This window comes from Grammomys surdaster, unplaced genomic scaffold (genome assembly GCF_004785775.1).
Source record: "Grammomys surdaster isolate TR1022 unplaced genomic scaffold, NIH_TR_1.0 125429, whole genome shotgun sequence".
Classification (NCBI taxonomy): Eukaryota; Metazoa; Chordata; class Mammalia; order Rodentia; family Muridae; genus Grammomys; species Grammomys surdaster.
The window spans coordinates 976634-993716 of NW_021620296.1; the positions used below are offsets into that span (position 1 = coordinate 976634).

The 17083-nt window shown below is 51.9% G+C and overlaps 1 protein-coding gene across 1 annotated transcript in view; it reads left to right on the forward strand.

Moving 5' to 3' along the window:
* Nucleotides 1-4170: 4170 nt before the first annotated feature.
* Nucleotides 4171-17083, forward strand: part of Ell (elongation factor for RNA polymerase II) — a 48335-nt gene continuing 35422 nt past the window's right edge. Inside the window, exon 1 of the mRNA XM_028786070.1 lies at nt 4171-4331. Coding sequence (XP_028641903.1) covers nt 4197-4331 — 135 coding nt within the window. The 5' untranslated portion in view covers nt 4171-4196. The remainder of the gene's footprint in view (nt 4332-17083) is intronic.

Here is a 17083-nt window from a genome sequence, read left to right on the forward strand (position 1 = left end):
AAAAAAAAAAAAAAAAAAAAAAAAAAGAAGGCTGGTCTAAGGCAGTACTGCAGTTCACAACAGCAGTGACTATAGACTCTTGTCATGTCACATCTGAGACCCTGGGGCTGATGGCTGAAGGCTGACCTATGAGCACTGACCTGGGCTTTGTCCTGCTTCTGGGAGTCTGGATCACTTTGACCACCTTATCCCCAAACCTGTGACCTCGGACCACCTGCATGGCCAGCAGGAGGGTCATGGTCCATGCAGTGCCTGGGGAAGTTGTTTTGAGGTAGGGTTTCATGGCTTCAACTCCTCATCCTCCTGCCTCCACTTCTCAAGTGTTGGGATGGCAGGTGTACTAGTTATATGATACCATATCTCACACTTAAATGTTTTTATTTTTTTGTTCTTTAAAGAAATGTTTAGCCGGGCAGTGGTGGCACACACTGGTAGGATTTGCTGAAGGAGGCAGAGGCAGGAGGATCAGGAGTTCGAGGCTAGCCTGGTCTACAGAGTGAGTTCCAGGACAGCCAGGGCTACACAGAGAAACCCTGTCTTGAAAAATCAAAAAAAAAAAAAATATTTAGAGGTTCTGGGATGGAACTAAAGACCTGTTTCCCCAAAATCCTTAAAAAGAGTTCAGAGATGGAAAGTGAGTTTCCCTGGGTTGCTACACCGCAGCTGTCCTGCATATCCTCAGAGCCCCTGTGTATCCTATCCCTGCCTTTTCCTGAACCCCCCTGGCCAACTCCAGTATTCACCTGGCCCAGCCTTGGGGATTAATGTCTGAGCAGCAGTATGCCTGTCACCCAAAGCTGTTCTGATCTCAGCTAGGGTGTTGGGGAGCCCTACTGTGTCCAGCCGGAAGATGCGGAGTGGTGTGTGAGGTCTCTTAGTCACACCCTACACCTGCTCACCAGGAACTGCACTGGTCTTGTCCCGCCCTCCCCAGATACCCAGGCTCTAACTTCCTCTCTATAAAGTTCCCTGAAGTTGGCGTAGCACCTATACACATCCTGCATCCTTTGTTTACCTCAGAGAAAGGGTCTTGCAGTGTAGTCTAGGCTAATTTGGGGACTGTTGGATACCGGTGATCCTCCTGCCTCAACCTTCTGAATAGCTGGTACTACAAGCTTGCCATCATGTCTGGCTTATTTTGCAGTACTATGAATCCAAGATCTCATTATATTTTATTAAATTATACATTGGGGGGTGGGTTCTCTGTGCAATGGTGCACATCACTTCTTCCTTGTGGTCCTAGGGATTGAGTTTAGGTCATCAGACTTGGTAGCAAGTCTTACTACCTACAGAGCTGATTAGCCAGCCCAGAAAGTACTCTAGAGATGGATGAGCCATGTGCCCGGCCTCTCACTGGGGTATCCTGGGCTATGACTTTCTGCCTTTGGAGGCTGAGTACAAGGTCAGTAGGAGGACTCTGGATCCAATGATGGAGCCTGTCCTGCCATGAAAGACCCAGAACACTGAGACCAGAGGATTCTGAGTTCAAGGCCACCCTCAGCTATATGCTAAATTGCAGGCAAACCTGGACTCATGAAACCATGTGTTCAAACAAGGATCTGGAGAGGTGGCTCAGCAGCTATGAGCACTTGCTGCTCCTGCAGAAAGCTTGGGTTCAGTTCCCAGCACAGAAACTCAGAACCATCTGTAAGTCCAGTTGTAGAAGACTTCATACCTTCTTATGGCTATACATGGCACACAGACACATGTCTACAAGCATATAAAAGCTTAAAAGTGGGTGCTGACTCACCTATCGTCTTAGCACTAGGGAGACCAGGACTGCGTTGGTGAAACAAAGCATTTCCTGACCTTTTGCTCTGTGGTTGAATTAAATTGACTGGGAAAATAACCAGAGATATCTCCTGGAGACTGTGCAGCTGGCAGCTCAATTGTTCTTTGGCTGGGCTAGCTAGGACCCTTCATAATAATATGTTAAAAACTATGCTGGGTGTGGTGGCACAAAAATTTAATCCCAGCAGTTCAGAAGCAAATGCAAGCAAGCTCTTTAGTTGGCGGGCCCTTGCTCTGCATAGCAAGTTCCAGGACAGCCAGAAACCCTGTCTCAAAGATTATATATATGATATATTAGTATCTTTTAAAAAGATGTATTGGGGGTCAATGTGCAGGCGACATCTCCCAGCAATTCAGTCTATTGAAATCTGTCCACAGGTAAGCAGTGAGCAGCAGCAATTGGTGCTGATCCTCACATGGGTAAGAAAAGCTGCTAATTACACACATACACACAAATATTACATAGTCATCAAAAAGGAATGAAGCTCTGAATCATCATCGATTGATGACCCTTGACAGCAATCACACCTCAAAGGCCTCAGGTTGTGGGACTGCACTATGAAATGCCCACAAAGACAAGCAGATCAGAGTTGCCAGGTACAGAGAGGGAACAGGAAAAACTGCAAATGAGGACAAGGCTTTCCTTTGACAGGAAGGAATGTTCTGGAACAGTCAGTGGTGGCGGTTGTGCAACATTGAGTACGTGTTGGATGTCGCGTTAAGAGTTGTTTATTGGAAAGCCAGCGCATGACGTGTGGGAGATTCATCCAGTTATTGAACTTTTAGCATCAAACACGTTCAGCACATCATGCTGTTTCCACAGATCTTGCCTGGGTTCTGGGAATCCCCCATTAGCTGGACTCGGCAAACCCACGCCCACTGGTTTACATAACCACGCCCACTCCTCCCACTGGTGCGAGCAGGCCCCGCCCACTTCACACTCTGGAGGGCTGTGCGCAGACTCCACCAAAGGAACGCTGAAGAAAAAGCATAAATCATAAATACTAAGCGTAAAGGCTGGAGTGGCGCTAACCTTGTTCAAGTGTTAAGGATTCATGAATAACACATGTAGAGGCGGGGCTAGGGCCTTGGAGAAGTGGAACCTTCAGCGCCTTATGAATATGCATGAGGCGGGTGGGGAGCGTCTGTCAAGTGGTCAGGGGTCATAGTCAGTTGAGTAGCAAACCCTTGAAAATTGGCTTGCGAAACTCGGCAGCGGCAACTCCTGAATAACTCAGCTTGTTCGGGCAGCTGAGGCTGCTGGGGAGGGCCTAGAAGCTTGGGGTCTGGCTATGTAGCCTGGTGCGTAAACTCAAATAGGGCGGACCCTGCGACTGCGGGGGGCGTATCAGTTGTGCGTTTGGCGGGCAAGCGCTGGTCTAGGGAAACCCTCCAAGCACGCGGTGGGGGAAATGGCCAAACCAGCCTCATGAATAATGCAGCAAGTCGGTGGGGCGGGCTTTACGGGAGTTTAGGGGCGTGGCCAAACTGGGAGCGCTTGGGGAAGCAGTTCCTCAGTAACGCAGGGTTCCACGACGTTTGGGGGCGTGGCAAGGAACTGGTGGAGGAGGCGGGCTCACCACATGTAGGAGTGGCTAAATGTGTTTCTTGCAGATTTTTTTTTTGACTGTGGTGGGCTCGCTGCTGGCGGGATGCGTGTCCATCTACATCGTGCTGGCAACTGCGAACAAACGTGCTGGTCGTCGCGGGCTGGCAGTCTACAAACACGTTGGAGATCACGGCCAATCTCTCGTAAATAACACACCTTCGCGACGGGTCGCGAGACCGAGAGGGCTTTGCTGGGTTTGGGATGACCGTGGGTTTCCAGCGCTCCTGGGGGCGAGGCTACCTTCGCCTCATGAATAATGCAGCAGGAGTCGTCAGGTAGGAGGAGCCTGTCTGTGAGCTGTGTGCGCGTGTGTGTGTGTGTGCGCGCGCGCGCGCGCGCGCGCGGGTCCACCTGCGCACGCGCATAGGAGTTGTTTGCTAGGGAAGGAAGTTTCTTGGAGAGCCCGGAGGCGTGGCCAGTCGGCTGCGCGAAGAGCAGTTTTAAGGCGAAGACCGGCCTCGCGAGACCCTTGGGGCGTGGCCAGTTGCGCTGCGCTTAGTTTTTGCAGGCGGGTTCGGAGCGCGCGTGAAGGCGTGGCTAACCACTCTTCATGAATATTGCCGCAGGACTCTCAGTCTCGTGGCCTGAGGGCGGGCCTGTAAGTGCTTGGGGGCGTGGCCATCCGTGCGGGCCGCATGCAAAGCGTTCCTCGGCTCTGTCAAAGAGGCACGGGCGCGCGGAGTGGGGCGGGGCTATGCTGGCCTCATGAATAATGCAGCACGTCGGCAGGCGGCGGGGCGGGCCGGCGTGCGGGCGCAGTCGCTGAGGAGGGGGGCGGGGGAGTGATGGTTGCAAGATGGCGGCGCTGAAGGAGGCTCGGAGTTACGGGTTGTCGTGTGGGCGCGTGAGCGACGGCAGCAGGGTGTCGGTGTTCCACGTGAAGCTCACCGACAGTGCTCTGAAGGCTTTTGAGAGCTACCGGGCCCACCAGGTGAGGTTTGCGGCGTCCTGGCGGGTAGGCTGCGCCGTGGGGAGACACTTGCGGGGACCTGTGGGGGACAAGGCCGCGCGTCCACACCTGGCGACAACTTGACCAACCCCAGTGACATCCTTCCGATTGACTCTACTCTCGTCTCTTTTCTAAAAACAAGTCCTTTCTATGTAGTTCAGGTTGTCCCTGAACTGACGGCCATCCTCCTGTCTTAGGTTCTTAAGTGCTGGGATGACAGGTGTGTTTGGATCCACTCGTAGAAGGGGTAGTTTAGACAGAAACTTACTACTTGACCCCAGATCCTGCCACCTCCTGTAACCCTGTTTCCCTGGATACTTTTGGACAAGGTTGTTGTGTTTTTCTCACCGACTGCGGTGGTGGTGTTAGCGGTGGGGGCTTCCTCCAGCTGGGCACTCAGCAGGAGGCAGCTGTATCCACCACACTTGGTCCCTTCTTCATATTCCACTCTTCATCTGGGAGAAATTCCAGGCTCTTTGGTACTGCCTCCTGGCTTGGGAGTGGGGTTAGGGATCCTGGCTGTGTCCCTCTCTCCTGGGCCTCACTCTGGGTCACACCTTGATGCTCCACCCAAGCCACGGCATCACCCTGCATCCATCCACTGGGACAGAAGTTACAGGTCCCCAGGGGAAGTGGCTTGAGGGTTCATCTTACTAAAGTGACTGGGGTGTTGAGTCTGTATCTGGATGTGTGTTTCCCTGTGCTGGCACAGGGGGTGTTGACGCGGTCGAGTGAACAGAGAGTAACTAGGAAAGAATGTGGTTTTCTTCCTGCCCGGGACATGTGGTGCACCACTGGCCAAGACAGGAATTTATTCTCCACTCAGTGGTCTGGGGAGCCTACCTCTTCCCACTTGTCTTCCCTTCAGTTCTTTGAGACACTTCCTGCCTGTGGCCAGGTTTTAGTTTTCTCCTTCCAAATCTCTTCAGAAAAAGTCCTCCTTCCCTTGTCAAAAGGGCTTCTCATGAGGCAGACAGTACCCCTGCAGGTGGGAAGGGTGGTGAGGAGTTGGGTGACAGCCACTGAGTGACCAGCCAAGCCACTCTTCCTGGTTGGAATTCCAAACTGGACTCTTTCCCCTTGGGCCATTCTGACTAGTCCTGGAGGACCATGGCTTTTCTCAGAAACAGCTGGGCCAGAATGTGAGTCACCACTGTCAGGTGGACTTGGTACCTGGTGGCAGTAGCTGGCCCTTGCCCTGCCACCCCAGAAGCCCTCTGTAGCACTGCTGTCATACTGTTATTTTTAATGTTGGGTGTGCATTACATCTCCTAACTAAGCCTAGTCTTCTTGTGAGGGTGCTTGTGGAATTGCAGGCCACTACGCTCGTGCCCTGAGGAAGCCAGTGATGTCTAGCCGTATGACTACCAACCATGAGGGAGTCTGGGCATTGTGGCTGGCAGCATTCAGTGACAGTCCAAACCTGTGTTTATCTGGAAAGCTGACAGGGCACTTAGTGGCAAGGCAACTTTGGAGTGTAATCTGTCGTCAGCATCAGAGCTTCACTCTATCCTAGGCTGCCGTGAAACCCATGACTCTTGACTCTAGGTGCCAAGGTGGCAGGCAGACACCCACCACCAGATCAGGCTCAGAGACACATACAGTTTGTTTCTTGTTTTTAAGTAGAGTCTCACTTCATAATCCTGGTTGTCCTGGAACTTGCCAGGTAGACCATACTGGTCTCTAGTTCTTGGAGGTTTGTCTCCCACCTTTGTTAGATTAAAGGTGTATGCCACTGCACCCAGTTTGTATTTAATCTTACTCTCTGAGTGTGGAGGGGTCTGAGCTGAGACAGTGTTAGCTCTTGTGACAGGAGAGGACAGGTTTGGGATGGTGAACCATGGGGAGGGACTTGGAGAGACGTGGGTGACCAGAGAGAGGCACTGGTGGTCAGCTGGTGCTCACAGGGCCAATACCCCCTCTTGTCCCTGTTTTGAGTTAGTGCCCCATTGAGAAGCAATGCGTCCAGGTAAGCTCCTTTTGCTTCTCCAGCAGCTAGGTCTTAAGTCTGCTGGGCACTTGCTTACCACTGAGTGGTGCCAACAGCTCTTATGGTTTTTCTAGACATGGTTTCTCTGCCTAACCCTGACTATCCTAGAACTCGTCTGTAGACCAGGCTGGTCTGGCTGGAACTCAGAGATCTGCCCACCTCTGCCTCTGAATGCTGGGATTAAAGTTGTGTATCACCACTTTCCAACCGCTTGCTTTTATTTTATTATTTATTATTTATTTTTTTATTTTTTTTGGTTTTTTGAGACAGGGTTTCTCTGTGTGTAGCCCTGGCTGTCCTGGAACTCATTCTGTAGACCAGGCTAGCCTCGAACTCTCGAACTCAGAAATCCACCTGCCTCTGCCTCCCAAGTGCTGGGATTAAAGGCGTGCGCCACCACCGCCCGGCTTATTTTATTTTTTTAAGACTTCTTTACCTCTTCTGTATCCTAGGCTGGCCTTTAACTCAGGACCCTCTGGTCTTAGCTTCCTTGTTGACTGTCATGCCCCAGCAGCATCCTATATTTTAGTTTGAATTGCCAGGAGCTTTTTCTAAGCTTCAGGTGTAGGCAGAACAGGGCTGGAAGGGAACTAGCTGTGGAAAGGGTATGTATGGCCTGGCGAAGAAACTGGACGTGTTGAAGGGTGGGAAGTGTGCTTGCCTGGTCTGGCACAGAAGGCCATGCCAGTTCAAGACACAGCTATAGGCATGGCTGGAGCCCATCCCACTTGGGACCTCTAATGTAAAAATAATACTAATAAATAAAAAAGAGGAAAATTGCCTGAGTTCCAGGGCTGGCTAGGATGAGGCAGGAGGATTGGGGATTCAAGGCCAGTCTGGGCTATATGAGACCTTTTCTCAAATAAATAACCTAAAGTTCCCAAACCAAACGGGTGCTGATGTGACACTTCATCTGTGTGTTTTGGGGCTGTGTGGCTGTGGCTTCTAGGACACATGAAGAAATATGGTCCCTCATCCTTCCAGGACAGCCAGTTGCTATTGAGGGGCATGTTCCCTGAGAGCATGAGGTGGGGCCCTGCCTCTACCTACCCCGTTGTAGTTCATCATTCCTGGGTAGGTGACGCTGTGGCCACATGCTCTTACCCTGCCCTTGGTAGAGAGGCGTGGGGAGGTCAGAGAAAATTGAAGGGTCTAGCAGGGTAAGAACCTTGAGCATCTGTGGGCTAGCAAGGGTCAACCTCCCTCAGTGTCAGCCCCTTCTTCAGTCATCAGAGTCTCCACCAAGAGTGACTCTTGCCTGGATTCTGCTGTGGCCTCATATCCCTGGACATCTGTCACTTGCCAGTAGGAAGCTGCCTTCTGGGCCCATCCTTACCCTCTTCCCCAAAGAAACACCCCTTCCCTGTCAGCATAGGGCTGGCCTTTGGGCCCTCAGGCACCAAGATGCACCCCTCATGTTATACCTGATGTTTTAGAATCCTTGGGAGGCAGAGATGGGCATGGGAGATCCAGCAGACTGAGTGTCAGTAGGGAGCAAAGTGAGGCTGTGGTGGCCACAGAGGGCCTGGAGGAGGGGAGGATGCCCTGGCTCTTACTGTGCTATACCACAGGGGAAATCTAGGTGTTGGGCAGGAGGCTCCAGTGAAGCTTGCACCTTTCTGGTGTGGCTACCCTACCCCTGGGAATTCCAGTCTTTTGGAGTTACCAGAACCCTGCCCTGGTCAGAATGGACTAGTGGCTCCCACTTTGTTCTGAGGCAGATGAGCCTTGAAGCAGTATATCAGTTCCTCCCCAGCTTCCTCAGTGCACAGGGGACTCAGGCTAGTCTACCAGTACCCTTAGAGCATACTCAGTGACTGAGGGGCTAGCCCACCTCACTGGCATGTATTCTGTGCCCTGCCTGTCCCTGCCATCCATCCCAGTCAGCCCCATAAGGGAGCAGTGTCCAGTCTTCAGGTGAGGTGGTGGCTTTAGAGGTCAAGTGACTTCTCAGGACCTCCAAGCAGAGAGGTGGCTCAGGAGCCAGGCATCAAGGCCTCAGAAGGGCTGTGGCTCTACCAGGCAGAGTAGAGCATGCTGGCGTGGGCATCAGGAGTGTAGTAGCCTTGTGCCTTTGGCCTCCTGGGGAATGGGATTCATGTGTATGTTCCAAGGGTAGTTCTGAGGCTGAGTCTCTCCAAGGGCTTGAACAAGAAGCTGGAGTCTTGAGGGGGTGACGGGTGTATATACTGGGGACCAAGCTCCTCCCTGGCTACTGTGACCCTTGACTGTGCTTCCGGCCTTCTGGCTGTGGCCACGGTGACTGTGTGTAAACAGCAAGCACTCAGAACCCACCCCTATGTTGACTCATCTGCAGGCCAGAGTTCATCACCCTGCAAGCAGTTTTGACAGCACACGGGGATTGTGACATCCTGGCGTCCTTGAGGGAGGAACTACCCAGCACGGAAAACACAGCTACTTTTCCCTACATACTTTGTTGGTCCTTAGACCCAAGCCACACCCACAGGAAACCCAGGGATGAGGCTAGCAGGGCACACACAGGAGTCCTGCTACTGGTTGACGTGGGTGCTCTCAGCCACAAAGGTTGACAGTCCTGTGGGTCACTCAAGAGTGCCCCCAAGTGACTTCCTGACAGTAGGCAGCTATGGCAGATGAGTATTTTTTCTGTTTTTATTCTTTCTCCTCTTCTTAGACAGGTGTTATGTAGCACGGGCTGGCCCTTTCTTCTGCCTCCCAAGTGCTTGGGTGACAGGTGTTTGCTACCACACCCAGTTGTTGTGTCACCTTTCAATAAAAAGAAAAGCTGATGTCCAAATAGATCATCCTGAGGAAACTGTCCCACACTCAGTGTCACAGACTTGTGCTCTTATGATGTCTTGCAGACAGGAGCCTCTCTGGCCAAAGGGGAGATGTGACTCCCGACTGCGTCAGGCCTAAGGGGTGGGGGTAGGGACTGGCATTAAAGTGATCGGGAGTCCCCGCACGTGGGAAGCCTTGTCGCCTTCTTGCTATGTGCACAGCCAGCATGGAGGGGAGGCCACAGGAGACCGTTGTGACTGTCCCTGCAGCACGAGGGGCATCCTTGTCCTCTCTACACTGCAGACACACATGCAGTGCTGTCTCTCTGTCTTCCCTAGTACTAAGTAAACAAGTTCCCGTTCCTTAAGCCTCAGAGCCTATGTGCTTGGCCTCCACTGAGCTGCAGCCCAGTCCAAGCTCTCCCGGTTGCTTCATTTTGTTTTTTATTTTTATTTTGTGTGAATGGATATTTCTTTTTTTTCTTTCTTTTTTTTTTTGTTTTTGTTTTTGTTTTTTTGGTCTTTTGAGACAGGGTTTCTCTGTGTAGCCCTCTCTGTCCTGGAACTCACTCTGTAGACCAGGCTGGTTTTGAACTCAGAAATCCGCCTGCCTCTGCCTCCCAAGTGCTGGGATTAAAGGCATGCGCCATCACTGCCCGGCTGGTTATTTCTATCTACATTCCTCCTGAATTCTTGGTGCAGGATGAATGATGGCTTCAGGTCCCCTGAACTAGGGCTACAGGTAGCTGGGAGCCACCATGTGGGTGTTAGGAGCTGAACCTGAGAGAGCCACCTCCTAGCCCTCACACAGTTTTCTCTCTGCAGCTCTATGGATGGCACTAGAGCATGCCAGGCAGGCAGTGACCACTGGATAGCCCAGGCTCGAAAGCTTTTCATTTGGATCTCTGCACCTCCCACACTATACCCAGCAGGTCTCCCTGTTCCTTGATCAGACGTTCTAGGTGTGGTGCATGACCCTGGGGATGGCTGCTGTAGGGTCCTTGAGTAGAGGCAGGCCGGTATGTGCTCTGGGTGAGGGTGTCCTAGGGAAGGAAGGATCATGAAGGCAGAGGCCTGTGGTCTCTTGAAGATGAAGCTCTCTCAGTGCTAGGAGTCACTGGTGTGGAGACCAGTGGGAGAGGTATGCTGGAGGGAGTGGGGCCCAGAGGAGGCCATAACAGAAACCTCAGGCAGCTCTGAGGCCTGACCTGGGACAGAACCCAGGAAAAGGCCAGAGGACCAGTGTGTGAGGCATGTGGGAGGTCCTGCTGTCAGGTCCCAGAAGGTAGGTATCACTCTTGGAACCAGGTGGCTCAGAACGCTCTCTCCTACTGGCTCTGTCTCCTCAGTGGCAACTAGGCAACTAGGGGGCTAGTTCCCCTCCCCTTTTTCCCTCCCTCCTTTTTTTTTTTCTCTCTCTCTGTATCCCTGTGTCTCCACTTTTATTCTTCCTCTTTTTATGAAGATGGAACCTCAGGGCTTGGACTATGCTAGGCAGCTGCTTATCATGCAGTAGCAACTCAGACCACATGTATGCAACTAGAATTTTTATTTGCGCATGCACACGGACATGCGCAAGTGCAGGTCAGAGAACAACTTACAGGAGTTGGTTTTCTCCTTCCATCACTTGGGTCCTGGAAATTGAACTCAGGGTGGCAGGCACCATTCCCCACAGTGTCATCTGGTAAGCACCCTCTGTGCAGTTTGAAGGTGGTTTCAATGGGTGTAGTAGCCTGTTCCTCCTGGCTCTCAAGTGACTCAGCATCAGATGTCAGGGTCACCACATTATACTGATGCTGAAGCCCAGGCTTGGGGTGAGGGCTCAGGCTGGTGGAAATGCAGAGATGGCTAGAAGGCCTCAGTGGCTCTCGGGTCACACCACCAGCTAGCCGTGTGTGCAGCAGGCTTTGAGGCAGCCCCCCTAGTTGCCAAACAGCCCCCCAGGACTCTGAGAGGTGCAGATGCAAGTCCCTGGAAGCCTAGTGGCCCTGCTAGCCATCTTTTACACACGGAAGACCAAGCTCACTGTGGGGATGCCACTCCTGACATGTTCTTCCTCATTGTTCTCCAGTGACTGTCCTACATGCTTGGATAGAGTATGACAAAGCCATGTATATCCCCCTCAAAAGGCCAAAAGACTGTCACTGATTCTGGCTCCTCAAAGTTACTGTGCCACACTGGAACCTTGGTGTCTCTAGGGGCAGTGGGGTGTTGCCTTGGGAGGTCTATCTTATTTTAATAAGGACATGACGCCTCTTTTTTTTTTGAGATTTATTTATTTATTATTTATGAATACACTGTAGCTGTCTTCAGACACACCAGAAGAGGGCATCATTACAGATCTCATTACAGATGGTTGTGAGCCACCATGTGGTTGCTGGGATTTGAACTCAGGACCTCTGGAAGTGCAGTCAGTGCTCTTAACCACTGAGCCATCTCTCCAGCCCCAATGACGCCTCTTCTTATTAGCACCTTGCTCTCTGGAGACAGAGTGGTCAGTGCTGGGCCTCCTGTGACCCTGCTGCAAATTGCTCAGGCAGCAGGATGGTGGACCTCTTTGGGAGCCTGTGTGGTTCCCTCCTGGCAGGCTGCAGGTCATAGGAAAGAAGCCCTGTGCTGTTTCCACAAGGTTTACTGTCACCTTCCCCTGGGCATGTGAGATGCTTCACTCTCTCTACCTCCTGGCCATCTTGATGTTTTTTGTCTGTGTGTTTTGAGACAGGGTCCACATAGCTGTAGAATTAATTATGTAGACAAGGCTGGCCTTGAACCTACAGAGAACTCCCTGCCTTTGCCTCCCTATTGCTGTATATGCACTACCATGCACATCTTAGGACAGCTGCAAAAGTATGTGTGTTCCTCTCACCCCAGTGCTGGAATGACAGATGTGCCCATTGTGATAATTGTCCCTGCAATTTTTTTTATTATATTTTGGGGTTTTTTGTTTTGTTTTGTTTTTTGGTTTTTTTTTTTTTTTTTTGGTTTTTTGAGACAGGGTTTCTCTGTGTAGCCCTGGCTGTCCTGGAACTCACTCTGTAGACCAGGTTGGCCTCAAACTCAGAAATCCACCTGCCTCTGCCTCCCAAGTGCTGGGATTAGAGGGGTTTTTGGTTTTTTTAAAACAGGATTTCTCTGTGTAGCTGTCCTAGAACTCTCTATAGACAAGGCTGACCTTGAACTCAGATCCTCCTGCTCTTCCTCCTGCTCTGCCTCCTGAGTGCTGGGATTAAAGGCATGTGACACCTTGCCTGGCTAGATTTATCATTTATTTCTGTGTGTGTGTGTGTGTGTGTCTGCGTGTGCATGAGTGTGTGCACATGTGCACTTGTGGGCCTGCATGCACAAGCCCCAGCAATGTGTGGCAACCAGAGAACAACACTGGAGTCTCTCCTCAGATGTTTGTGAGGATGCCAGGAGCAAACTCATGCTACAAGGCTTGGACACCAGCACCTTTACCACTGAACGTTGTCTTGGGCTATTGGTTCATGCCTGATAGAATGTCTTCAGGAGGCCAGGTGAGAGGAAAGTCTATGCAGCCACACCAGCTGAATGAAGTGGCGTGACCATTGCCTTTGCTGGAAAGGCCTGCAAGCCTTTATGTACCTTCAAGATACAAGATGAGGAGGCCTGGGGAGAGCCTTGGTGGCCAGTAACCATGCAGAGGAGAAAGAAGGTCCTCAGAGCTCTCTAGCCTTCTAGCCGCAGGGTCCTGTCTTCTCATTGGCCACACACTGTCAGTGTTGGTTGGGTGCACTCCATGTCCTGCTTAAATGTACATTCACCTCTGCTGGCCCCCTTAACTAGAGAGTGATGGTGGTCTCTGTCAGGGTGCTGGCTTTTTCTGGCAGTGTGAAAGAGAAAAGTGGCCTGTGGGAAACGGATTTCTTCCTGGCTATAAGAAGCCCAAGGCCAGGAAGCCAGGCTCCCTTCTGTGAGTGTGGAACAGTTGAGGCAGTCTTAGCTCCCAGGCCTCCTTGTCTCCTCTGTGTCCAGTGTCCTGTCCCTTCTCCGTACCTCTGCTCCTGGACTGATGACATGTTGTGGGTGGAGGTGAGTGGGAGGGAAGGAAAAATTTATGGGATCCCATTTGTGGGTTGTTGACAGAAGCCTCAGCCTTTATCGGGGGTGTATGTGTGCGTGCACATGTGCACATGTGTGTCACGACTGCCTACCCTACAAACACCAGGTCAGGTCCTCAGTGCAGAGGTCCTTCCTGCCCTTCCGAGAGGAGTGCCAACCTTCAAGCCCAGGAAACTGGGAGTCCTGTCCCCCAGCTAGTTGAATTGGTTTGGGGTCTCTCTCCTTCACCCCCTCCCAACACATACTTACTTTCACAGGTTTGTGTATTTGTTTTTTGAATGAGAGTCTGTCAATGTAGCCCTAGCTGTCCTGGAACTTGCCACATAGACCAGGCTGACCTCAAACTCATAGAGATCCACCTGCCTCTGCCTCCCAGGTGCTGGCATTAAAAATGTGTGCCACCACACCTGGCTCCCACATGTGTATTATTGTGGCTTTGCAGGATCCAGTGGCCACACATATCATGGCACACATATGGAGGTCAGAGGACAACTCTGTGAGTGGTACTCTTCTTCCATCTTTTCTTGATCCCAGGGACTGAGCACAGGTCACCAGGCCCGCACAGCAACTGTCCTGTCACTATTTGCTGAGCCAACTCTGTGGCCTCTCTTAGTTTTTTTAAGGTAGAGTTTTTTTTCTAGGTAGCCTAGGCTACCCTAGAATATGAGGTCCTCCTGCCATGGTGCTGGGTCACAGCTATGCCACCAACCTCTGGTTCCTTCCTTCTTGTTTTTATTTTATTTATTTATTTATTTATTTATTTATTTTGGTTTTTTGAGACAGGGTTTCTCTGTGTAGCCCTGGCTGTCCTGGAACTCACTCTGTAGACCAGGCTGGCCTCGAACTCAGAAATCCGCCTGCCTCTGCCTCCCAAGTACTGGGATTAAAGGCGTGCGCCACCACTGCCTGGCCCTTCTTGTTTTTAAACAGTGGTTTTTTCAAGGAAATTGTGCTTCCTGCTGTGGACCTCGTGGTCTTCCCACATCCGGCGTGACTTCATGTCCCAACAAGGCTCTAAGATGATGAGGACACTCACATCCACAGTTAGTCCTGAGGCTAGACGGTGGACAGGGCCCTTGGGAGAGGTCACTGGGTGTCTCTTGTCCTCAGCTTCTGAAGGCTTGTTCTCAGGATCCTGATGGTCCAGGAGTATGTTCCTCTGTGGTTTCTCCTGCTGTCTAAAGGGTCCTTTTTGCAACCTCTGCTGTCACAGCTATGTGAGGAAGATCCTGTGTAGTGTCCTGTGCTGCCCTTAGCTCAGTAGATGGAGAGGACACGTTGTGGTTGTTGCCCTAAATCAATGTTTTGACAACTGTTAAGCTGGGAGTATTGGCTCTGCCTCCCCTGTGGAGCCCCTTGTCCCTCAGCTCTGGTCTCAGGGTTGCACTGAGCCTGGAGAGAGTCCCATGGTTTTGATGTTGTCAGCTGCAGGTGCTTGGGAGAGATGTCCAGCTATATCACATGATCCACATGGCCAGTATTGGACTTTCAAAAGGTAGTTACTAGGGATTTTCTCACCCCTGGATACTCTGCAGATGCCATAGGAGATGACTAGCCTATACTGCTTGCAGAGGGACCTAGGTGACACCTGGGTACTAGTGAGCTAGGTGTGACTTTTCCTGTTGAAAAGCAGATGCATCCCTGCCCTGGACAGAGGACCCTGGTCCCTGATGGGCTGGAGCACAATGAGGAGAGAGGGAGCTTAGCTCCTGGCCAGTTGCCTCTCTCTGGGCGCAGACTGCAGTCCCTCTTCTCTTCCCACTTTGGCTGTGTGAGGCTGCCACCACAGGGTAGGTTTAGAGGTCTGTAAGATGGCTGTCCAGCAGTGGGGCCCCATAGACTGGACAGCTAGGGTAAGTGTGAATCTATGAGAGCTGAACTCCAGAAAGCTCCTGTTGGATCTGCCCAAGGTTCCTGCTTTCCCGTGTGTCCTCATGGCCTTCAGGTAGCTACCACTCAGGGTGGAGACCTCCCTGGGAGCTGTCTGAGGGCAGGGGCAGGCCACAGCTAGAAGAATGCCTTCCTTTCCCGTGGTCCTATTTTTGGAGTTGGCATGATGCACCTGCCTCATGTTCCAGGAAAATGTGCTTTGCTCAGGGGACATCTGAGATAGGGAGGAGATAGTGGGGGCTTGTGCCAGCCTACCCCAGGATTCCAGCTTCCTTAGAGGAGGGCAGGGTCCCCTGATCAAGGACCCTCAATCATACCCTCCCTCCCAGAAATGACAAGGCTTCACTGTTGGTGGCTATCCACCAATAGGAAGCCAACTATGTTGAGCAGGCCAAAAGGGGGACAGGGGCTGACCCTCCCTGCTGTCCCCTCCTGCTCTCCCTTTGTCATAGCACTTACCGCAGGGAAGATGCCCTGTTTTCTTTCAGCTAGGAAGGTCAAGAGTCCGTCCCCATAGAGGAGGAACCTACTCTGCTTGATAGGGCCCTGGCTACTTTTGCTGCAACTCCACAGACTGGAGTCAGCTCCTGTCTTCTAGTCACATGACGGCTCGGGCTCGGAGCTTTAGATGTCACCTTTGATGGCTAGCTGCCTTGGGACCCCAGGTACTCCCACCCTCTCTTCCCCTCCCATTCTCACCTCTTGTGCGAGTATATCGAAAGCCTGACTACCTTATGTTGTGACAGGAATGGCCAGTAAGGATGGCCGTATTCTCCTGGGCAGTGCTTGAAGCTCTGCAGTTTAGAAGCTGTAGGTATGCCCGTCCTTTGCCTAGTCCTGGGGTCTTAAGGGCCTTTGCAAGGGCCTAGAGGATCTCACCTGCAGGCCAGGTACTTTATCTAAGGTGTGGCCAAGCCAGGGCAGCAGCTGCTTACCCTATGCATCTGTGACCTAGTTCTTGGAGATAGGCTAGGCTGAGAGTTAGGGCCAGGCTCCAGCCCTTCAGTACTCATTCGGGGTCATCACTGTGGACCTTGGATGTCCTAGAACCCTAAGGGTGGGTTATTGGGGACATAGCTCAGTCAGTAAGGGGCCTTTTGTGAGGCTGCAGCAGAAATTGTATATTTGTAGCTCTCTGAGCCTTGGCCCTGATCCGCCTTGCGGGGCTACCTTTCTGCTTGTGCTTGACAGGTGACCAGTGACAGCCAGGCACCTTTGCTTTGACGCCCAGGTTCATGACCTCCTTAGGAGGCAGATGGGCACCATGGCAGGCTCAAGGAAACAGAGATGAAGGAGTATGCAGCCCACCAGGCTGCCCTGTCTAGACCAGACTAGGGGAGACTGCCCTGTCTAGACTAGAGGAGGTGTGGTCAGGCTTAGTAGCCCCACCCTCCAGAGGAGGCACTTCTTGTCCTCTGTGAGAACTGCTGGCCCTTAGCCAGTTGTGATAAAGCAGGAGACTTCAATGATGTGTGTGCTGGCAAGGGCGGTGAGGACGCTGTAGTGCCCACAGGCCTGCCCACAGGCCTGCCCCATTGTCCTCAGGATGAACAACTGAAGAGAGGGAAAGCCCTATGATAGGAGGACAGGGTGTGTGGCTCATGGACCAGGTCAGGACTGATGTCTGCCTGGTCCCTATAGGCACACCTGACTTTTTTGATGGGAGGAAAAGACTAGAAGGTAGATATGTCACCATAATCACAGCCAGGAAGAGACTGGTACTACCCTCTTTTTCTGGTCTTGTTACTTTTAAATAAAAATGAAATAAACTAACCAGACAGGTAGCTTACACCTTTAATCCTGGCAGAGGCAGAGGCAGAGGCAGAGAGAGAGGAAGAGAGAGAGGCAGAGGCCCTCTGCAGTCTAGCCTGCCTGGTATACACAATGAGTCCAGGCCAGGCAGGACTGCATAGCAAACTGCTGTCCCTGAACAGGTGTGTATGGGGAAAGAGGTGTGCCTCAGCATCTCTGTGGAACAAAGGCCCACACATACTTGGTCCTCCCCTTCTCCTTTA